The sequence below is a fragment of the Balaenoptera borealis genome (genome assembly GCF_965194805.1).
Source record: "Balaenoptera borealis genome assembly, chromosome: 2".
NCBI classification, from domain to species: domain Eukaryota; kingdom Metazoa; phylum Chordata; class Mammalia; order Artiodactyla; family Balaenopteridae; genus Balaenoptera; species Balaenoptera borealis.
The window spans coordinates 119,684,054-119,708,608 of record NC_138867.1 but is presented as its reverse complement, the minus strand read 5'-3'; the positions used below and the strand labels follow the sequence as shown (position 1 = coordinate 119,708,608).

The 24,555-nt window shown below is 42.2% G+C and overlaps 2 protein-coding genes across 2 annotated transcripts in view; both read right to left on the bottom strand.

Annotated features, from left to right (window-relative positions):
• Positions 1 to 5,868, bottom strand: part of LOC309623492 (uncharacterized protein) — a 32,674-nt gene extending 26,806 nt beyond the window's left edge. The window contains exon 1 of the mRNA XM_082380441.1: positions 1,971 to 5,868. Coding sequence (XP_082236567.1) covers positions 1,971 to 4,366 — 2,396 coding nt within the window. The 5' untranslated portion in view covers positions 4,367 to 5,868. The remainder of the gene's footprint in view (positions 1 to 1,970) is intronic.
• Positions 5,869 to 5,994: 126 nt separating this feature from the next.
• On the bottom strand, positions 5,995 to 23,626 carry LOC309623491 (uncharacterized protein). Its single transcript, XM_082380440.1, is given in 3 exon segments — positions 5,995 to 10,819; positions 13,657 to 15,970; positions 15,975 to 23,626. Coding segments are annotated over 3 exon segments (4,905 nt in total). The 5' UTR covers positions 16,089 to 23,626; the 3' UTR covers positions 5,995 to 8,342.
• Positions 23,627 to 24,555: the final 929 nt, after the last annotated feature.

The following is a 24,555-nucleotide window of genomic DNA, read 5'->3' as shown; positions in this document are numbered from 1 at the left end:
GAGCTGTTCTTTCCCCCTCCCCCATTATAGATGAGAGAGACCAAGCTTACTGGGAAAACAAGCTGATAGAACACTCCCACCTTGGTTGTTGACAGCTATAACACTGTATATCTCTTTAAGCTAGTAGTCCTCCATCTTTTCCCCACTAAGATCAGTAAACACAGGAGGTAACCTTAATACTTAATTTTGATTAATTAATACGAGTTTTTGTTCTCTATGTAAGGAAGCTTTCATTTAGGGAAGAAGAACTTACTCCAAGTTCCACTTCTGAAAATAGAAAATTAGAATTTAGTTAGCCTGCATGGAGAGACTTTTGCTCCCTCCATTTTTCTTGAATTCAAAGAGTAATTAATCAGTCCACACAGTTCAAAAGAACTGGTGGTGAAATTTTAGCATTCAAGGACTGTAAACATTAGATTATTTTGGATATGTTAGAGCAAGAGGTTTGACTTCCAGGCATTATTAACTGACTAATACCCAGCCCCTCTATAATGTTAAGATTAGAATATCTTCAAGAGGCAGTGCGTGGCATTGACTCCAGTCTGTGGCCCCACCTCAGGCGTAAAAGCAATCATTTTACTCACCCTCATGCACCTCCTCTTTCTCATGCCTACTCTATCTCTCACACACACACTTCCTTTCCTTCTATACCCTTACTCATTTTGCTCATCTACATTTTCCTTCCACAACATACAGACTTTAGACTTTTTGACGAAATTCATTGGAAAGATCCTCCCCCAACAATGAAGGCTTTCTCTTCTGTAATACAGTCAGGTTACTAAAGGCAAGAGTGGTTGGTTGGTGCTTGTACAGCATGAAACAAAACTTCCTCCTACAATGACTTGAAAAAAGTTCAAAAATTAGAATGTTAAAGGACTATCTTTTCATACTTTTCAGTACTCTACGAATATCTGAGAAAAGTGGTTTTGAAACTTTGGATTGCTACCCATTAGTAGGTCATGAAATCAATTTAGTGGATCATGACCACATTTGAAAATTAAATAGAATGGAATAATACAGGCAATTTCAGATTGTATCACAAAAAAAGCTGAGCACTGTTCACAAAACGTTTCTTTCATACAAAACATGTATGTTATATAATATATACAATATAATTTTTCAGTTGCCTGTGATTTTTTAAAGTTTGAAAATTAGTGCCCAGTGTATATATATTAAATTCTGGGCTAACACAGGAGGCAAAAAATTATACATATTAGCAAACAAGTCCACTCTACAATAAACAAATTATTATTCGGGAGCCTGTATTCAACTAGGTTGCATTTTACCTTTGTAACATTAATGAGACATCTGGAAAATTATAACTTCATATTCCAGTATTCTGTGGGTGGCCACAATATTAATGTGTCTTCAGAATAACCCTCCAGGCTGAGTAAGGAAGAGACACTAAGAAAATTGCCTTTTGGCCCATTCTAACAAGGTGTTTATGTTTATGATTGTATCATAGGACATGATTTTTCAGGTATATTTTCAGCAGTAATAAATATTTTAAAATGTTAACTAAAAAGTGGTGAATTTAAAGAAAGAAGAATGACATTTCTGAATAGCAACCATTATTCAACCACAAGAAAAACAGCAAGAAAAATAAAATGAAGAAATACTTGAACACTTGAAATACTTTGAAAGTGGTCTGTTTTATTTTATCATAAGCATAATTGTGAATGAAAGTTCAACTGGAGAGAGGGCCATGAGCAAAAACTGATTTGGTGTTATTATTTAAGGAGGCAAATTAATTACAAATTAAGACCTCCTTGGTTAGAGAATAAATAGCTATCTAACTACAACCACAGGTAAAGATAAACATTCACTTAAAAGTAAAGGTGGGTAGAACATGCGAAAATATAAAAGTAACATCAGTACAACTTCAAACACACATTTTGGGGGAAATAATGTTGGTATGGAAGTGCCACAAAACAACATACCTATGAGATATAAAAGTTAATTACGGTCACTGAATATTGAACCCAAAGCTATTGTAGAAGGTATGATTTTCCTCTATTTCTTTCCCAGGGCATTGGGGCGGGAGGTTGGGGAGAATCGGCTTCAAGAATTTGAACTCATTACTCCCAGAGCCTCCCGTCAGACACACCTCGTACTGGTAGCTCTGGGACAGGGTCCCCGTGCCGCTGACGTCCACCAGGTGGCCCGGAAAGGGGCCCTCGGGCACCGAGCAGCGACCCACCGAGGCCGCCCCGCCCCGCCTGCACAGCCGCACCGCGACGAACACCAGCACCGAGAAGAGGAAGAGCGACGACACCGACGCCAAGGCGACCACCAGGTAGACGGTGAGCGGGTCGGCCGGCGCCGCGTCCGCCGCTTCCGCTTCCGGGGCCGGCAGGTAGGGCTGCGAGAAGCCGTCCACCAGCAGCACGTGCAGCGTGACGCTGGCCGACAGCGGCGGCTCGCCGTTGTCCTTGACCAGCACCACCAGCCTGTGCTTGGCCGCGTCGCGCTCGCTCAGCAGCCGGGCCGTGCGCACCTCGCCGTTGTGCGCCCACACGCCGAACAGCCCGGGCTCCGTGGCCTTGAGCAGCTGGTACGACAGCCAGGCGTTCTGGCCCGAGTCGCCGTCCACCGCCACCACCTTGGTCACCAGGTAGCCCGCCTCGGCCGCCCTGGGCACCAGCTCGGTGCAGGGCGCCGAGGCGTTCTGCAGCGGGTACAGCACGAAGGGCGCGTTGTCGTTGTCGTCCGCCACGAGCACGCGCACCAGCGCCTGGCTGCTGAGCGCGGGCGAGCCGCGGTCGGCGGCGCCCACGCGGAACTCGAACGCCCGCAGGGCCTCGTAGTCCAGGGACCTCAGGGCGAACAGGTGGCCGTTGTCCGGGTTGATGGACACCAGGGAGGCCAGGGGCACGTGCGGGTGGAGGGGCGGCAGCAGCGAGTAGGTGACCTGGGCGTTGGCGCCCGCGTCTCTGTCTGTGGCGCGGACGGTGCCGATGTGCAGGGCGGGGCTGTTGTTCTCGCGGACGGACAGGGTGTAGGAGGTCTGGGTGAAGGCGGGGGCGTTGTCGTTGACGTCGGACACCAGCACGGTTATGTTGTGCTCGGTTTTCAGCCTGGGGGTTCCCATATCTGTGACGGTGATGGTGATGTTGTACTCGGCTCTTTCTTCTCTATCTAGTGTTTTCTGGGTTACTAAGGTGTAAAAGTTCTTGCCTGAAGGTTTTAGAAGAAAAGGAAGGTCATCCTGGATGGAGGAAATAGTTTTCCCATTGTCCCCAGAGTCAGGATCTGAAACACTGAAAACAGCAACTACAATGTCAGGGGAGTTCTCTGGGATGGGAGTGGTGAGTGCAGACACTGTCACTTCTGGAGGATTGTCATTCACATCCACTACTTGCAGGAGAAGAGTGCATTTTCCTGAAAGACCTCCCCCATCAGTGGCCTTGATGTCCACTTCATAAGACAGAACTGTTTCAAAATCTACTTTTTTTCTCAGTCGAATTTCGCCTGTCATAGCATTTACCTCCAACGTTTTGCTAATATCTTCTGAAGGCTGAAAGAATGTGTATGATATTTTTCCATAGACTCCACTGTCTACATCGCTGGCAGAGACAGTGACAACCAGGGAGCCTACGGGGCTGTCTTCGGGAATATGCACCTTGTAGAGCGACTGCTCAAACTCAGGGGCGTTATCGTTACTGTCCACCACTTCAATGCGCACCTGGGCGGTTCCATACCGAGGCGGAGAGCCGCCATCCAGCGCTGTCAGGGTTAATGAGATTTCAGGCTCCTCCTCCCGATCCAGCTCTTTGTCCAAGACCAGCTCAGGGTATTTTCTGCCGTCGCTGAGATTTCGGGTCAGAACCCGAAAATGGGAGTTGGGGCTGATTTTATAGTTCTGAACATTGTTGCTGCCTACATCCAAGTCCAGAGCATTACTCAGAGGGAATGCAATTCCTATAGGACTGTTTTCCGGTATTTTTAGAATCATTTCTCTTTCAGTGAACACGGGGGAATGGTCATTTATGTCTTGCACTCTCAGTTCTGCCTGAAATATCTCTAACGGTTTTTCCATTAATACTTGGAAATGTAGTATGCAAGGCTCACTCGGACCGCATAGCTTCTCTCGATCTAGTTTGTCATTTATGAGCAAATCCCCAGTCTGAACCTTGAGCTGCAAATGCTCTTTGTTCCCCTGGGAAATGATCCGGGCACCGCGGGTGGACATCTCTGTCAACCCCAGCCCCAGGTCTTTTCCTACATTTGCCACAAAGGAGCCTCTCTCTGTTTCTTCCACTACTGAATAGGGCCCCAACTCGGCGCTCGCCCCATACATGCTCAGCAAAACAAAGAAAACTAGGACTTGCCTTTGTCTCGGATTGTGCATCCATCCAATCTCCATTGCTCTTTCCTGAAAACTGAGTTCACAGGAGCTTCATATATGCCCAGGATCCTGGTAGTCCGGTCCTGCAGTATAGCAGGTCAGAACTATGTCTCTAAATACAGTTTTAAAGAGGTTTCACACACATTGTGCTCTGACTGAGAAAGCTGTTCTTCAGCTTCCAGGCAGTGTGAAATTGGCTGGATCCTGGAGCTACGTCTGCAGCTCTGTTTCTCACCACCTTAACCTGCAGCGCCACCATGCGTTCTCACTATGTCTTATCTTTTCTGGTTTAACGTTGGATGCAAAATTCTCCTAAATGTAACACATAGGCTGTGTCAACCGTGTTCTGTAATATGAAACACTTAGTTCTATTTTCTTGTGGTTTTTATGAGTTCAGAGAGAGCTGTGTTGTTACACAGGAGGAGTACTAAGAGCAAACTTTCATTATGTTGACTGTTTAAAGCTGTTCAGGGTGAATGATTAAATAAAATAATTTAACATTTAAGCTGAAAGAATATAAATTTAGGAGCAAAATATTTCTGAAAAAATATGGGAACAGTTTCACAAGTACATTATTTTCATGGTACATGTTATAGAATTACAGATGAGTGGACACTGCAAAATTGCAATCAGTGATGGTTCTAAAGAGAGTATTTTATCAACGCCTTATTAAGGAGTAGATTACTTCCTCTTCTTTCCAACACCTAAGCCTGAGGACGTGAGTTTTTGAAACTTTCAAATTATTGGAAAGTTATTTCCCAAAAAGGCAGTCTAAAGGTTAGGCCTGGCATGTTTTGGGATTTTTTTATCATGACAAGAATAATTTCTGTTTTATTCCTTTTAAAAGACAGGTTTAATGAGATGTAATTCACATACCATACAATTCACTCGTTTAAAGTCTACAATTCAGTGGCTTTTAGTATATTCACAGAGTAGTGCATCCATCACCACAGTCAATTTTAGAACATTTTCATCATCTAAAAAAACCCCAAAATACTCTTTAGTTCAGATTTTCCATTTTTAAAATTTAAATTGAATTCCAGTAAAGATTCATAATGTTTTTATAAATCCAATGTTTTTGTTAACAATCTGTAGAACAATTTTTGATAAATACCTTGTCTGAGGTTAAAGCATTCAATCAATGGGGTCTAAACTTCTGTTATAAAGGTCTTTGTATGCCTTCCTTTGGCCACAGGTGGTCCTGCTAGACCAGATAATTTTCTTCCAAGCAGTCAACCTGCGGTAGGCAGAATAATGGCCACCCACCGAAAGATGTTCATGCCCTAATTCCCAGAATCTGTAAATATGTTATCTTACATGGCAAAAGAGAATTCACAGATATAAGTAAATTGAGGACCTTGTGGGGGGTAGGTTATCCTGGATTATCTGGGAGGGACAGAACCTTTCCTGGCTATGGTCAGAGGGGTATGTGATTACAGAAGAAGTGGACTAAGAGACACAATGTTGCTGGCTTTGAAGATGGATGAAAGGGGCCATGAGTCAAGTACTGTAGGCAGCATCTAGAAGCTGGAAAAGAGAAAGAAATAGATTCTCCTCTAGAGCCACCAGAAGAGAATGCACCCCTGGTGACATCTTGAATTTAACCCAGTCATACCCATATCAGACATCAGACCTACAGAACTATATAGTAGTGCATTTTTATTGTTTTAAGCAACCAAGTTTGTGGTAATTTTTAATAGTAGCAATAGAAAATGAATACACAAGCATGAAATTTCATGCACCCAGCATCTGAGTCAACAAAAATTCATCACTCTACAAAATTGGATTATCACAGCAAATGCTGAAGAATGTCTGATTCAGCTCTTGTGAGCCATCCTTTCAGAATAAAGTCATTTATGACCCTCTAAATCTTTTTTCAGCATAATTTTTAAGAGGTGTTGTCAAAGACATATGGTTAGTTTTAATAGAAAATAACTGGAGCCTATCAGCTTTATTTCTATTTAATTTCCAGAATCTCTAAATTATTTAGTGATAAAAATTCCTCCACATCATTGCCTATACTTTTCTGAAATTAGTTATTTCATTTAGAGCCAATACTAGAATAGCAACTGCTTTCAAAGAAATAGTGTGCTAAAATGAATACGGTATATTTAATTTGAATAAGGGATTTACAGAATGTATATAATAAACTTTCCAAAAAAAAGAGAAAATATATATTAGGACTGACAGAAAAAGACTGAAGGAATAGTACAAAAAAACTCAAGAAATACAACCATAGGGTAATTCTACTCCCTATTTAGGGCCTTCATTTCTGCAATAATGAATGTGATACGTTGAGAAGGTACAGGAAGGTAATCAGGCTGATTCGATCATGATGAAGGTCAATTGTGGTACCTGACCCAGCTTACTTAGGTCAGTGCTTCTGTAAGAACTTTGGGTTTATTGGTCCAGAGCAGTGTGATCTCTGGTATAGAAACAAAAGCAAGCTACAGACTAAAAGTTACATTTCTACATAGGAGTTCAATTCATGCAATAGAAGGATTTCACTTCCTTTGTTAGGAAGACAATGCCACCAGTTAATGCCTGCTGTGATAGCGTATGGGTTAAGAACTGGGGCATTCCATTCAAGTAGACTTAGAATATATTCCAAATTTTTCCTTTTATTACTTCAGAATTGTGAACAAGTAAAAGAGGAAATAACATGCCAACTTCCTTAGGGTTTGGCAGAGGATTAAAAAGATAATGAATGTAAAGCACTCTGTACTCTTAACTAAATTAGAAATCAAGGAAAACTTGACAAAGATCAGTTAGATCAAACTATACACTTAAGATCTGTCCATTTTATTGTATTATATAACATTTTAACAAAAAATCTTACTGTGACAGCATTAGGATTGGGTTCCACTGGAGGTAGCACAAAACTAAAATGATGGTGGCTTAAATGAGATAGAAATTCCTTTATTTCTCATGTAAAAAAAGCTCAGAAGTGAGCAATCCAGGGATGACATGATAACTGTGATTATCAGGGATCCTCATCTCTTTAAAGTTTATTCTATACTGACTGTCTTGGTCCATTATTTCCATCCTTAGTGTTGCTTTATGGCTCAATATGACTGATTGTGTTCCAACCAAGACTCCCACATTCCAAGCAGCAAGAAGCAGTTAGGGAAGGACAAAAAGGGACCCCTTCCTAGATGAGTCACCTCCCTTTTAATGGCCTTCTTGGAAGTCTCTAACAACATTTGCATATACATGTAGTCAAATGTCCCGTTTTAGCTGCCAAGGAGCCTGGGAAAACATGTTCTTTTGACTAAGCACACTAATGCTCTAAATGAAATTTGGAGTGTGTTACCAAAGAAGAAAAGATGAACGGAGATTAGACAGCTACTGCATTTTCTGTCACAAGATGACCAATGTTTCTCAAGTGGGAAAAGCCAATTTCCTACTATGCCCTTTCATCACACTGGATAAACACAGTGTAGCTTTTTCTCCCCTTTTACACTAGCGAAACTAAATGGAAAGCAATTACATTAACTATATTAAAACTAACACTGGTATATTAATGAAAGGAAGCACAATTAATAAGAGAAAATAAGATTAAAGTGCTATGAGAGCAGAATAAAGTAAGAACCAGATTCTCACTGTACCAGTTCTCTCTCCTTCCTGATTGGGCATGCTTCAGTGTGTTAATGCAGTACTGCTCTTATGTACTTAATGGTTTAAAACCTAATAAGAAAAACTCAAGGAAATATAACTAATTATATAGAATTAATTTCCCACTGTTTTTTAATCTAACACACTTCTAAGCTATGCCAGAAAGGACCTGTACATTTATTGACTTCAACAGTATTTTGAGAGGCAAGATTTAGGACCATTAATCTTCTTACAGTAATGAAGAAAAGATACCATTCTTTAAAACAAAATTTGCAAGCAAGTTTAGTGTAGTTTAAAAGTTCATGATAGGTTGCCAGAAAAACCATCACCTTGAAGTATCATCAATTTAAAATATATGGAACGTGAAAAACAATTACTGTCACTGAATACTGAAACCAAAATCTTTCCTAAAGTTGGGGGTTTCTTCTATATCTGGGCCAGGGGAATGGCCCTGAAAATTGGTCACAATTGGCTTCAGAAACTTGAACTCGCTGGTCCCAGAGCCCCCCTTCAGACACACCTCGTACTGGTAGCTCTGGGACAGGGTCCCCGTGCCGCTGACGTCCACCAGGTGGCCCGGAAAGGGGCCCTCGGGCACCGAGCAGCGACCCACCGAGGCCGCCCCGCCCCGCCTGCACAGCCGCACCGCGACGAACACCAGCACCGAGAAGAGGAAGAGCGACGACACCGACGCCAAGGCGACCACCAGGTAGACGGTGAGCGGGGCGGCCGGCGCCGCGTCCGCCGCTTCCGCTTCCGGGGCCGGCAGGTAGGGCTGCGAGAAGCCGTCCACCAGCAGCACGTGCAGCGTGACGCTGGCCGACAGCGGCGGCTCGCCGTTGTCCTTGACCAGCACCACCAGCCTGTGCTTGGCCGCGTCGCGCTCGCTCAGCAGCCGGGCCGTGCGCACCTCGCCGTTGTGCGCCCACACGCCGAACAGCCCGGGCTCCGTGGCCTTGAGCAGCTGGTACGACAGCCAGGCGTTCTGGCCCGAGTCGCCGTCCACCGCCACCACCTTGGTCACCAGGTAGCCCGCCTCGGCCGCCCTGGGCACCAGCTCGGTGCAGGGCGCCGAGGCGTTCTGCAGCGGGTACAGCACGAAGGGCGCGTTGTCGTTGTCGTCCGCCACGAGCACGCGCACCAGCGCCTGGCTGCTGAGCGCGGGCGAGCCGCGGTCGGCGGCGCCCACGCGGAACTCGAACGCCCGCAGGGCCTCGTAGTCCAGGGACCTCAGGGCGAACAGGTGGCCGTTGTCCGGGTTGATGGACACCAGGGAGGCCAGGGGCACGTGCGGGTGGAGGGGCGGCAGCAGCGAGTAGGTGACCTGGGCGTTGGCGCCCGCGTCTCTGTCTGTGGCGCGGACGGTACCGATGTGCAGGGCGGGGCTGTTGTTCTCGCGGACGGACAGGGTGTAGGAGGTCTGGGTGAAGGCGGGGGCGTTGTCGTTGACGTCGGACACCAGCACGGTTATGTTGTGCTCGGTTTTCAGCCTGGGGGTTCCCATATCTGTGACGGTGATGGTGACGTTGTATTCTGCTCTGGTCTCTCTGTCTAGCGGTCTCTCTGTTACTAGGGTATAAAAGTTTTCCATGGAAGATTTAAGGAGAAAAGGTAAATCGTCCTGAATGTAGCAACTTATTTTCCCATTCTCTTCAGAATCAAGATCTGAAACACTGAAAACTGCAACCACAGTCTCAGGCGAGTTCTCGGGGATCTGCCTGGTAAGTGCAGACATGGTGACTTCTGGAGCATTGTCGTTCACATCCATGACTTGAGTCAGAACGGTGCATTTCCCAGAAAGACTTCCAGTATCTCTGGCCTCGATATTGACCTCATAAGACTGAGTTATTTCGAAATCAAGTTGTTTTTTGAGTCGAATTTCTCCCGTCATGGCGTTGATCTCAAAGGTTTTGCTAATCTCTTCTGAAGCCTGGAAAAGTGAATAGGAAATCTCTCTATTGACTCCTATGTCTATATCCGTAGCAGTGACTTTGACAATCAGGTAGCCTATGGGACTGTCCTCGGGGATCTGCACCCTATAGAAAGGCGGCTCAAATTCAGGGGCATTATCGTTGATGTCCACGACTTCGATGTAGACCTGAGCGGTGCCAAACCGGGGTGGAGAACCGCCATCCTGAGCAGTGAGGGTTAACCTGAGCTCAGGTTCCTCCTCCCGATCCAGCAGTTTGTCCAGCACAAGTTCCGGATATTTCCTGCCATCGCTGCGTTTGCGGGTGAGGACCCGAAAATAGGAGTTGGGACTGATTATATAGTTTTCAATATTGTTTCGGCCTACATCCATGTCCTGAGCGTTCTTCAGAGGAAACTTAGTTCCAGGAGGACTGCTTTCTGATATTTTTAGCAACATATCTCTGTCCATGAACACCGGAGCATGGTCATTTATGTCTATTACCTGTAGCTCAGCTTGAAAAAACTCTAAGGGATTCTCTAGCAACACCTGGAAACGCAGCATACAGGGCTCTGTCTGACCACACAGTTCTTCGCGGTCCAGTTTCTCATTTAGCAGTAAATCCCCAGTCTCCTGATCGAGCTGCAAATACAGTTTGTTTCCTTTGGAAATGACCCTAGCTCCCCGCCTGGAGAGTTCCCCCTGCCCCAGACCCAGGTCTTTTGCTAAATTGGTTACAAAAGAGCTCCCCTCAGTTTCCTCCACCACAGAATAACGCCTAAATTCAGAGCCCGCCTGAGCTAAGCCCAAGAAGAAAAAGAAGAAAAAGACTTGCCTTTGTCTGCAAATGACCTTCCTGCTGGCCTCCATTGTTCTTGCTCGGTATAGCCTGTGGCGAGGGGGGTTCCGCTGAGCTGTAAAGGCCTCAGTACGTTTCTGAGACTGTAGTTATTCCACAAGGTACTTCAGAAATATTCCAGTGAGTAGTCCTTTACAGAGGACCCAGTCCTCCTTCTGTGGCATCCAAGCTTCCCGTGGGCTTCCAGGCTCTGCTGTTGAGTTTTGCCTGTTAATGGAGACGCAGCTGCGGTTCCGGTTTGTACCTTATCGTGCAGCGCCACCACGCGTCCTCAGAGGATCTTACATTTTCTTGGTTGAAAATGGATGCAATGTTCCCAGCTCTTTTTTTTTTTTTTTTAAATTTTGGCTGAGCATCCTGGCTTGCAGGATCTCAGTTCCCCGACCAGGCACTGAACCCGGCACCACCAGGCAACTCCCCAATATTCCCAACTCTTGCCAGTACGTATCACCGAGCTATGTAAGGTTACAATACTATTTTTACTATCTCTGAACCCTAAGGTTGAGGCAATTGTCTGAGGGCCATACAGGAGAAATGATATTAGTAGAGACTACTTTCAATAATGCTAATTGAGTTTGGAGCAAAAAGAAAATATTTATGTAACAGTTTGCCTGAGAAGAAAGACTATATGCAGAAATTTAAATATATATATATTTAAATATATATATATAATAACAGAAAACTTTCAGAATTATATACTTTTATTGCCATGAACTATGGGAATAATTAGTAGCTGTGAACCTTGGACACGTTATTTAACCTCTGCCTCAGTTTTCTCATCTGTCTAAGGTGGAGATATTAATGGTACTTACTACATAGGGCTGCTGTGAGTTCCTCATATTACAGATGGGGAAACTGAGGCAGAAAGAGATTAACCACACACACACACACACACACACACACACACATACCAGGCATGTAATGTGATGCCATCAGGTAGCTCAATTTGCATTAATCCATTGTCATAACTAGAAAACCCCCCAAGATTCACGTGGTAGAAGAATTCATGAGCAGCATTATTTCAGAATGAAGTTATCATATCAAACGATGAAACCGGAAAGGCTGGAGAATCTCTCTAATACGTGTATAATCTGTGATGGTAGCGATGATTCTGTATCTCAGAAGGGTGTCCTCTTCTCTTCTTACAGTGTCAATTTTTAAAAACCTTTTATTTTGAAAATTTTCAAACCCCATAATGAATGGAAATAGTACTATGAACGCCAGGTACTCATAACTAGCTAGAACAATTATCAATATTTTGCCACAATTGTTTACCCTATCTCCCCAACATTTTCACATCCCAAACTAAATTTTTACCCATAAAACTTCATTATAAATCTCTAACTTTTAACGTCTTAAAAAAACCTCACTACAATGCCCTTACCACACCTAAGAAATTAAGTTAATATTGTTTAATATCCCATCTATATTCAGATTTTTCCAGTTATTTCAAAGTTGTTATGATTGTTTGAATCAAGATTAAACAAGATCCACTATCCATTGCATTTGGTTGGTATGTCTTAATTTCTCTCATTGTGTAAGATTCCCTCCTCCCCTTTTCCATGCCATTGATTTGCTTGAAAAACTAAATTTTATCCTGACGCCATGGAAACAACTTAAGATTTTAATGCTGTGAGGTTCTTTTTTTTTTTTGTCGTTAGACTACATTCCATTAGTAATGCACAGTAATATTACTATTTTAAGAGTTATCAGCACTAGCTTATGATATATTCAGAATACAGCTCTGCAAAAATGATCTGGATAACTGTTAAAGAAAAAGCAGTTACAGATTATTATAACAAAGCTTCTCCTTAACTCTCCAGAATCTTTAAGTAATTCAATTATAATTTGTTTCTCTTTAATATTACATATTTAAAAGTATTCTTTTTCTTATACTTTTCCGATTCAGCACTGAAGTATATTGAATAGAAACTTTAAAAAATAAACTTTCAAATTAAAGGAGAAAAACGTGTTAAAAAGGTAGGGACTACTGTAGGAAAATTTCTGCAATGTGAGGAAAATAAACAAATGAAGCGATCAAAATTATGTAATGTTTCTATTCATGGTCATTAATCTTTTCTGTGAAATGAAGGTCACATATTCAGATAACAAGGAGAAAGCACAGCTTGATCTTTCAATTTTTTTTACTTGAGATTTGGATAGATCAGAGCTTTAAAAATAATAGTTGAATAATTGATCCAGAAAAACTGGATTATTTATAAAAAAATAAAACCACAAATACATATCTTATTCTTTGCAAATATACAAAACACTGAACAGGAATATGAGTATGAGAAAAAGATTTCTCCTTAATTAGGGAGGAACTTGCTGGGTGATATCTAACAAGAGAAAACAGTATAGCATCACAGCAAGGCCCCAGAATCAGAAGATTTAGGAGAGATGCTTAGCTCTGCCATTTATTAGTTGGTGACCTTAGTGAACTCACTGAATGTCTATGAACATCTATTTGCTCATTTCTAAAATACCTCCCGTCATAGGATTACTTCTAAAATTAAAAGTGTTAAAATAGTGTATGATGCATAGTAAGTGCTTTTTTAAAAAGTTAGGGTAGGTATACTTGTAGAGCACTCTAATCAACTTAGAAAATAAAACTAGCAATAATATTTGAAGACAGTGAATTCCAATTTAAAAACATCTCAAACAAGATTTGTCATGTAATAGACTGCACACAAAGCATAACTGAGACAAAAGGTGACAATAAACAATCCATGCTTTGTGGAGTGTTCTTGGGGCTGAAGCTGAATCCTTTTCTGTGTAAAGAAATTTATTCTATGACCTTAAGAATACTTGCAATGATGTGAAAGCACTCCTCTACAGGTAAATCGAGATAAATTTCTTAATAGGAATATATTCACAGATAGAACACCGGCATTTATTTTTCATTCTTTATCAGAAACCCAAATCATTCTGATATGAGGGATATTCTTCCACTTTTCCTGCCTATGCTCTGGGATGCGAGATTGGTGATAATCGGCTTCAGGAACTTGAACTCGCTGGTCCCAATACCTCCCCGCAGACACACCTCGTGCTGGTAGCTCTGGGACAGGGTCCCCGTGCCGCTGACGTCCACCAGGTGGCCCGGAAAGGGGCCCTCGGGCACCGAGCAGCGACCCACCGAGGCCGCCCCGCCCCGCCTGCACAGCCGCACCGCGACGAACACCAGCACCGAGAAGAGGAAGAGCGACGACACCGACGCCAAGGCGACCACCAGGTAGACGGTGAGCGGGTCGGCCGGCGCCGCGTCCGCCGCTTCCGCTTCCGGGGCCGGCAGGTAGGGCTGCGAGAAGCCGTCCACCAGCAGCACGTGCAGCGTGACGCTGGCCGACAGCGGCGGCTCGCCGTTGTCCTTGACCAGCACCACCAGCCTGTGCTTGGCCGCGTCGCGCTCGCTCAGCAGCCGGGCCGTGCGCACCTCGCCGTTGTGCGCCCACACGCCGAACAGCCCGGGCTCCGTGGCCTTGAGCAGCTGGTACGACAGCCAGGCGTTCTGGCCCGAGTCGCCGTCCACCGCCACCACCTTGGTCACCAGGTAGCCCGCCTCGGCCGCCCTGGGCACCAGCTCGGTGCAGGGCGCCGAGGCGTTCTGCAGCGGGTACAGCACGAAGGGCGCGTTGTCGTTGTCGTCCGCCACGAGCACGCGCACCAGCGCCTGGCTGCTGAGCGCGGGCGAGCCGCGGTCGGCGGCGCCCACGCGGAACTCGAACGCCCGCAGGGCCTCGTAGTCCAGGGACCTCAGGGCGAACAGGTGGCCGTTGTCCGGGTTGATGGACACCAGGGAGGCCAGGGGCACGTGCGGGTCGAGGAGTGGCAGCAGCGAGTAGGTGACCTGGGCGTTGGCGCCCGCGTCTCTGTCTGTGGCGCGGACGGTGCCGATGTGCAGGGCGGGGCTGTTGTTCTCGCGGACGGACAGGGTGTAGGAGGTCTGGGTGAAGGCGGGGGCGTTGTCGTTGACGTCGGGCACCAGCACGGTTATGTTGTGCTCGGTTTTCAGCCTGGGGGTTCCCATGTCAGTGACGGTGATGGTGATGTTGTACTCGGCTCTTTTCTCTTTGTTCAGAGGGCTATCGGTTACCAGAGTGTAGTAATTCTCTACAGGTGGCTTCAGGACGAAGGGGAGATCGTCTTGGATGGAGCACACCATCTTTGCATTGTTCCCTGAATCTCTGTCTCGAATCCTAAAAACAGCTATGACTGTCTCAGGTGAGTTTTCTTTAATTGCTGTAGTAAGTGATGACATGAGTAGTTCTGGTGGATTGTCATTTATATCTGTTACCTGAACCACCGTCGTACATTTTCCAGAAAGTCCTCTGCCATCTTTGGCCTGAATAGTTAATGTATAAGTTTGCATTGCCTCATAGTTCAATTCAGCTTTAAGATGAAGATTGCCAGATGTTGGATTGATTTGAAACGTTTTGAGAATTCTTTCAGTAGCATAAAAAAATGCATAAACTATTTCCCCGTTACTTCCGGTATCTAAATGTCTAGCTGACACTGTGACAACCAGAGAGCCAACAAGGCTATCCTCAGGCACCTGCACCTTGTAGAGAGACTGTACAAATTCATGGGCATTGTCATTGATGTCCAAAACCAGGATGCATACCAGGGCAGTTCCAGAGCTGGTTGGAGAGCCACCATCCAAGGCGGTGAGGAGTAAACTGAGCTCAGGCACCTCTTCTTGATCCAGCAGTCTATCCAGCACCAATTCAGGATAGATAATCCCCTCGCCACTGTCATGGACATTAATGTGGAAATAGGCATTGGGGCTGATGGTGTAGTTTCTCAGGTTGTTGGTTCCAACATCTGAATCCTGTGCACTTTCTAAGAGAAATGCCGCCCCTGGAGTGGTACCTTCTAATATTTTCAAGGGAATCTCTCTATCTAGAAATACTGGAGAATGATCGTTGATGTCTCTGACCCATAACTCAGCACGGAAAATCTGAAGAGGCTTTTCCAGTAACAACTGGAAAGGCAGCACACAAGGCTCTGTGGGGCCACACAGTTCCTGTCGGTCTAATTTCTCATTTAGAAATAAATCACCAGTAAGCAGATCGAGTAGTAAAAATCCTGTGTCCTGGTCTGATATGATTCTAGGTCCCCGGGCTGATAGTTCCCCCAACCCCGGGTCATTTGCTAGGTTGGCCAGAAAGGTGCCTTTTTCAGCTTCCTCTTCCACAAAATACAGTAGCGGTTCCCCGCCAGCCCAAGACACTCGCAGAAATACAAAGAAATAGTACTTGCCTTTGCTGCACAGCACGCCCCACTCTGGCCTCCATTCTTTGTTTAACCAGTCTTCCAAAAACACTTTTTCTCTGCCTCGAGCAATTCAGAAATGGCATCAGCCAAATCCTTAGAAATGAGCTGGATAATAGCAATGCTTGTGGGGAGGGATCCCCACTTTCTCCCAACACCTATTACCACAGCTTCCTTTCCTCGACTTTTCTAGTCTGGTCAGCTTTCCTCTTAACACTGGAATCTGCAACATCCTTTATGCGAATATTTTGTTCTCTTTTTAGCCTGCAGCGCCACCTTGCGTTTTGTGGATGTTACTCCCAATTTCAGGAATAGAACAAAAAGATGGCGGATTAAGAGCTGGAGTAGGAGTGATTTTTTTTTTCCCCTAGTGTCTTTGCTGTTTCATTTCATATTTTTCCTCAACTGGCCACAGTAATCCTAGTATGTAAATGCTTACATCGTATCCCTCTCTGTGAGTCTGCATTCTCAGAAAAATAAATCAGTCTTTTTCCTTAATTTAGGTGCACAAAATTAAACTCTGGCTTCCCACCAGGAGTTAATCCTAAGAAAACCTTTTCCTGTTTTTAAGATTGATAGTAAAGAATATATAAGAAAATGAAGTCTCCATCAAAAAATCAACATATATTGGTCGAGAGCCTTTTGTTTATTTGTAAACTGCTTAACAATAATGCTGTACACCCTTCAGAGTAACTGGCCTTTTTTCAGTTTCTTGTGAATGAAATAATCCTTCCAGTTTCAAGGTCTTCACTCTTTATCCGCCATATTTTTTGGAACATTTTCTACCCCCCATCCTCCACCCTTCACCTGATTTAAGAATTATGTATATGTTAGTGTTCACATGACTGGCATTTCCAAGAGTATGCAATGAATACTCTTAAAATTAATAGTAGCAAGCAGGTGTCATTCTTGCCTTTGTGGAAGCGCTCCTAGTATTTCATCTTTAACTATGATGGCTGATCTCAGTTTGGGGTAAATGCTCTATTTTTTGGATCAAAAAAGTTTTCTTATTTTTCTTTATTCTTTAATATTTTAGAGTAATTTTTGACATCTGTTGAAATTTATTCTTTAGCTTTTTAATTGAGTTCTTGATATAAATGATATTTAACCATTACATATTATTGTTTTAATGCACAGATGGATTTGATGAGCCAACATAGTTTTAGGATTTTTCTGGCCCATGCTGCTCTGTGTGTATACATGAATGTGTGTGTTTAACTTATATGGTTTTGGTATTAAATATCCTGGCCTTGTAGTATGGATTAGGAAGCTTTCCATCTATTTTTATGCAACAGAATAGTTTTTATAATTATATTATCATCTGTTTCTACATGCTTTATTACAACTTGCCTTTTAAATGGGTTGGGTTTGGGTGGTAAATCTATGATTATCTTTTACATTTTACTTTTGGTTATTAATCTGTTCGGGTTTTGTTTCTTTTTAAAGTAATTTGTGGTTTACTTTTTTTTTTTTAATTTTTATTTATTTATTTATTTATTTATGGCTGTGTTGGGTCTTCGTTTCTGCGCGAGGGCTTTCTCTAGTTGCGGCAAGTGGGGGCCCCTCTTCATCGCGGTGCGCGGGCCTCTCACTCTTGCGGCCTCTCTTGTGGCGGAGCACAGGCTCCAGACGCACAGGCTCAGCAATTGTGGCTCATGGGCCTAGTTGCTCTGCAGCATGTGGGATCTTCCCAGACCAGGGCTCGAACCCATGTCCCCTGCATTGGCAGGCAGATTCTCAACCACTGTGCCACCAGGGAAGCCCTTGTGGCTTACTTTCAAAAACCATTTATTTTATCTGGATTTGCAAACATTTTGGTATTATGTTTTCATTGCATTATTTATCTCTAGTTATAACTCTATTCTTATTAGTAATATTTAGTACTTTATCTCCTTTTTATTCTTTTTTGTTTGTTTTTGGCAGTATAGGACATTTTTAAAAATTTTTATTTATTTGGCTGCACCGGGTCTTAGTTGTGGCACACGGAATCTTTAGCTGTGGCATGCGGGATCTAGTTACCTGACCAGGGGTCGAACCTGGGCCCCCTGCGTCGGGAGCGCGGAGTCTTAACCACTGGACCACCAGGGAAGTCCCCTCCTTTTTATCCTTGAGGAGACTTTGCAAGATCTCTATTTTACTGATCTTTTAAAATACAATTTTTTCAAATAATCTATGACCTTGATTCAAAATCAAATAGTACTAAAAGGTTTATAAGAAAATACAGTAGTTTTCTGCACTTTCCCTCCTCATTTTCCTACTTCCCTTACCAATAAGGAGACTTTTTTTTTTGAGGTAACATTGGTTTATAACCTTATATAAGTTTCATGTGTATATTATATTTTGACTTCTGTATACACTATGGTGTGCTCACCACTAAAAGTTTAGTTTTCAACTACACAGTTGACCCCCTTTACACATTTCATCCTACCCCTACACCTCTTCTCCTCTGGTGGCCACTACTCTGTTCTCTATATTTTTGTGTATTTTTTTTTTAATTAAAAAAAATTTTTTTTTGCCATGCCACATGGCACGTGGGATCTTAGTTCCCCAACCAGGGATCAAACCCACACCCCCTGCATTGGAAGGGCAGAGTCTGAACCATTGGACTGCCAGGGAAGTCCCACTACTCTGTTCTCTATATCTATATGTTTGTTTTTGTTTGGTTTGGTTTGTTAGTTTATTTTGTTTTTGGTTTTTTGTATTTCACATATGAGTGAAATCATACAGTATTTGTCTTTCTCCCTCTGACTTATTTCACTTAGGATAATATCCTCAGGGTCCATCCATGTTGTAGCAGATGGCAAGATTTCATCTTTTTTGTGCTGAGTAGTATTGCATTGTATGCGTGTGTATCACATCTTCTTTATCCATTTATCTGTCGATGGGCACTTAGGTTGTTTCCATATCTTTGCTATCTTGAATAATGCTGCAATGAACATGGGGTGAATATATCTTTCTAAATTAGTGTTTTCATTTTCTTTAGGTAAATATCCAGAAGTGGAATAGCTGCATCATATGGTAGTTCTATTCTTAGTTTTTTGAGGAATCTCCATACTGTTTTCCATAGTGGCTGCACAAATTACATTCCCACCAACAGTATATGAGGATTCCCTTTTCTCCATATCCTCTCCAACATTTGTTATTTCTTGCCTTTTTGATAATAGCCATTCTAATGGGTGTGAGATGATATCTCACTGTGGTTTTGATTTGCATTTCCTTAAAATTAGTGATGGTTGAATATCTTTTGATGTGGCTGTTGGCCATCTCTTTGTCTTCTTTGGAAAAATCTCTGTTCAGATCCTCTGCTCATTTTTAAATCAGGTTGTTTTGTTTTTGTTGAGTTATATGAGTCTTTATATATTTTGGATATTAACCCCTTATTGGATATATGATTTGCAAATATCTTCACCCATTCTTTAGGTTGTCCTTTTGTTTTGTTGATGGTTTCCTTTGCTGTGCAGAAGCTTTTTAGTTTGATGTAGTCTCATTTGTTTATTTTCGTTTTTGTTTCCCTTGCCTGAAGAGACATATCCAGGAAGAAATTAAGACCAATATCAAAGAGCATACTGCCTATGTTTTCTCCTGGGAGTTTTATGGTTTCAGGTCTTACATTCAAGTCTTTAATCCATTTTGAGTTGATATTTATGTATGGTGTAAGACAGTGGTCTAGTTTCATTATTTTGCATTTGGCTGTCCAGTTTTATCCCATGTCCCCTGCATTGGCAGGCAGATTCTTAACTACTGCATCACCAGGGAAGTCCCACTTTTATTTTCTTAAAGTTAATGATTGCCTTGCCTTTTCATTTGCTTGGTTTTCTTTAGATATGTCACCTATTCTTCTCACACTTCCAATTCCTCTCAGTACAATTTTCCACATGGTCATTCCCATGTCTCCTGAGATATCAATTCTCCTTTAAATTGAGTCGTTGCTCTCTACATCTGCTGCACAGGTCTCATCCTGGAACTTTCCTTTGCTATCATTCTTGGAATTCCCTTTGCCTTTTATTCTGATTGGGTTTCCTGTTTCAAGGATTTTATTCTTCCTCTTTTTTGGTTTATTCTATAGCTTTAAGAGATCACATCCTCCAAGAGTTTCATCTGATTGAAGATGTGTCAGGGGACTTGCTGATGATATCCTTCGAAATGCCTGTCTCTTGAGTCATACAGCTCCAAACTGGACTAGTTGTTCACTATACTGGAGACAAGTGTCATCCTGGGATCATCCTTCAACATCATGTGGAGATTCATTTTACTTGTTCTGCTTTCGTTTTTGTTTGTTTGTTTGTTTTGTTTTAATATTTATTTATTTGGCTACACCGGGTCTTAGTTGCGGCATGTAGGATCTTCGTTGCGGCATGTGGGATCTTTAGTTGCAGCATGCGGGCTCTTAGCTGTGGCATGTGGGATCTAGTTCCCTGACCAGGGATCGAACCTGGGTCCCCTGCACTGGGAGCATGGAGTCTTAACCACTGGACCACCAGGGAAGTCCGTCACTTGTTCTGCTTTGGATCATCTCTTTTCTCTTTATTCTTACTTCCTCTCTCCTAGATTACTCTCACATTTTGATAGATATCTGCTAGTAGTTTCCAGAGAAGGGTGTATGAGAGGTAAATTTTGTTGTGACCTTGAGTGTATTAAATTATCTTTATTTTACTCTCAAACTTGATTGTAAGTTTGACTGATTATAGAGTTTTAGGTTGGAAATAATTTTTCTTCAAAATTTTAAAATATTTTGTCCATGAGCTCTAAACCAACGTGTTTGTTAAGAAGTCTAAAGTGAATTTTATTTTATATCTTCTATATGAGACCTGTATTTTTAGTTCTTCTTGTAGTATATTGTCATTGTCCCAAGCATTTGAAAATTAAACACTGATGTGTCTTTGTTTGAGCTTATTTTCATCCATTGTACAGGACAATTGGTAAGCAGTTTCATCTAGGAAACTAATTTCCTCCTGCTCTTAGAAACTTTCTATTTTCTCCAATTTACCCTTTTTTTTTTGCTTTGTTTTTATTTCTTTTTTTTTCCATTGAGAAAAGGGTTTTAATAAAGTTTTTTTATCAATTATATAACTATTTGGAAAAAGATAAAATTAAGATCTATTCCTTACACCATACTGCTTTGTTTTTATTTCTATACTTCTTCTTAGAAACTTTCTTAGGAGTCTCATTCAGGTGTCTGTTCTTGATTTAGTTGGGGAGACTAAAGAGCTCAGTAATAGTTTTGAGCATGTTATCAGGGCTTGTCCATTCTGATTATTACTCTAAGGTGAACTGGGAGCTCTTGTTGTTGGAGAAACCCCAGTGTCAGTGTGATTAGGTCTTTTCACTTGGACTGGTCAGATTCCCCAGCTCTTTAAAAATCTCCTACCCAGGAGGAAAAGGTATGGATTGAAAAGGTAAAGGATTGAATGGGGGAAGTGGAGTGTAGGCCTGCATTATTCAGGATAGGTTAGGTTATGCTTCAATACTAAACAGTTACTCCAAATCTCAGTGATTTAACACAATGAAGGTTGATTTCTTTCTCACATTACATGTCCCATACAGTTCAGCATGGGACCCTCCTCACAGCTGTCAGTGAGGGATCCAGGCTTCTGGAGACTCCCATCTCTACAAAGGCTTTCATGATCACTATAGTGGGCAAAGTAAATGTGTTAAACCATGCACTGTCTCCAAAAGCTCCAGCCCAGAAATAATATATGTCACTTCTCCCATTTTAATGGTGAAATGAAATTACATAGCCACATGTATTTTAAAGAGGAAATAGAATTGAAATTCTACCATGTGTCTGAGAGGAGGAAAACTGAAATATTTGTAATTGGTCCCAGTGACTAAAATAGCATTTTAACAATCAGCATTCACTGTTTAGATGGTCACCTATTTCCACTACCAATATTACCCCTGCCCTCAGTTTTGACTGTGGACCCTCTAATATGATGACTCTCTTTTCCTTCAGTCATCAGAAAACAAAACTCCAGACTTATGCTAGGGATGGGAAAGTAGGTTACTCAGTGACTGGAGTCAGGGAAAGTGATTTGACCATTAGAAATTTAACTGATTCTCAGGCAATTTTAACACAATTCTCCTTATTTGGCACCCTGTCATCATTTCCAGAGTATCTAGGGCTGATAGTTCTGATATCCAATACTTCTGAAAATCCTGCAGTCTAACCATGATTGGTTCTCAGCTTTTCCTACTTCAGGATGGGTAGTTGGTTTATCAGTTCTACTAAGTTATCCATCTGCTTTCCAGCTACTAAAATTTTTATCTGCTGTCTTATACCTTATTCTCTCCATCCTTGTAGGTTTATATTTTTGAAAATATCTCTTCACTTTTGTGTTAGTGCATTTTTAGAGAGAGCCAAATTAAAGGCACATGTCCAATCCACCAATTTATCTCAAAATACCCTTGAATTTTTCAGAGAAATAGACTTGTGTTTAATTGGTCAAATCTATGTGGTTTTTATTCTATTTAATTTATGCTTTTATATTTATAAATTCCATTTCTTTTATTTTCTTTATTTTTTAAATTGTTTTTCTTGAATCCTGAGTTGTTTGCTTAGCCTATTTGTTCTCAATAAACCTTGATTTCTAAGAAATGCATGTAAGTCTCACAATTTTCTCTATTCATTCTTTGGTTCTTATCTTAAATATCACTTTATTTAAAAAGCTTACTATATCAGCTAGAATTATGTTCTATATAATTTCTATATATAGAAATGTTCTATATAATTTTAGCCTGAAATAATAGAAAAACCCTAACAACAACTGCCTACACAAAATAGAATTTTATTTTTCTCTCATAAAATAAGGCTAGTGGCTGAAATGCACCGCATGATATCTGGGACCCAGTCCCATTCCATTTTGTTGCTTTACCATCTTCAGGACATGACCTTTACCTCACAGTCCAAGACAGCTGCCTAATATCCAGCTATTACATTGCCATTCAGACCAGCAAATAGGAGAAAGGGAAAGCTGTGCCTTCCTTTTTAAAAGACTACTTCTAAGAAGTATTCCATGGCACTTGTGCTCATGTCTCACTGGCCATAACTTATTATAAGACCATCCTCAGACACAACAGAAGTTGGGAAGTATAATCTATAGCCCACGTATCCACATGGGCAGCTAAAAATGAGAAGTCTATTAATAATAAATAATGGGAGAACATATATTTGGGTGAAATTAGTAGCTATGTCATACCCACTCAGACCACAGCTGTAGCCCCCACTACCCACTAGGAGGAGATGGGATCAAATAAATTGCCTGATTGGATTGGTTTTTAGAGGAGCATATGATTGTATTTCTCCATATTGGTGGTGTGTTTTATTTATTTATTTATTTATTAAAATTATTTATTTATTTTTGGCTGTGTTGGGTCTTCGTTGCTGTGCACGGGCTTTCTCTAGTTGCAGTGAGTGGGGACTACTCTTTGTTGCGGTGCGTGGGCTTCTCATCCCGGTGGCTTCTCTTGTTGCAGAGCACAGGCTCTAGGCGCGCAGGCTTCAGTAGTTGCAGCACACAGGCTCAGTAGTTGTGGCTCACGGGCTTAGTTGCTCCACGGCATGTGGGATCTTCCCGGACCAGGGCTCAAACCCTTGTCCCCTGCATTGGCAGGTGGATTCTCAACCACTGCGCCACCAGGGAAGTCCCGGTGGTGTGTTTTGTAGCCAAAAAATTCTTGTTCCACTGAAAGTTTAGCCCTCAAAGCAATTAAGTACTAAATTCAATTTCTGGGACAAGATCCTTTGAAGCAATGATGCTTCCCTAGTGTGCTATTGGCACCTGTCATCCATTCCTACTTCCATTTATTAACTTTTTAAAAATTTAGGGTCTGCAAAGCTTAAAACTCCATTTTACAGACTCATTTGAATTATTATTCTGGATGTAAATTAGGTTTTACCAGTGAGATGCCTTCACGTGAGCCTTTGAAGACAGGCAAAGGTCATCTTCATGCTGTCATTGCTGCTGACCAACAGATCAGAAAGATGTGAGTGCTTGCAGCCAAGTCAGCATTTCTGTGTCCAGCCATCAGTTTCATGGGGAACTGGAGGCCATTGCGGCAGCCAGACAGTATGTTCCACTGTGTAGTCACCAATTTTGGAGGTGGGAGAGGAGAGGCCTTTGTGGGAGTAACAGTATGGGTAGTAGCAGTTTCCTAATTTCTGTATGGCAACAATGGCAGTATGCCTTCAAAACCAGTAGTTCAGTGCTGACTCTCGCTTCTGCTTGTCCAGTTCTTCTGATTTTGTAAGCAACTAATTCCCTCTATAAAATTTCTTTTTTTTCCTTTAGTTAGATGTACATAGAATGATTTCTGTTTTTTTGTTTTTGTCTTGAACTCTGAATAATTCAGTTTTATACCTTCACTTGAATTATAAGGAATAGGAGCTTCTCAACTAGAGTTTGTAAAGGAAAAGATGTAAAATATACACTCATTCAGCAGTTAAGGCACTATTCTCTTAAGCTAACACGTCTTGGTTTAAGAATAGGGAAGAATGAAAAATTATGGGTGCACACCTGAGAGACTAAGGATGAAAATGTTTAATAAATTTAATGT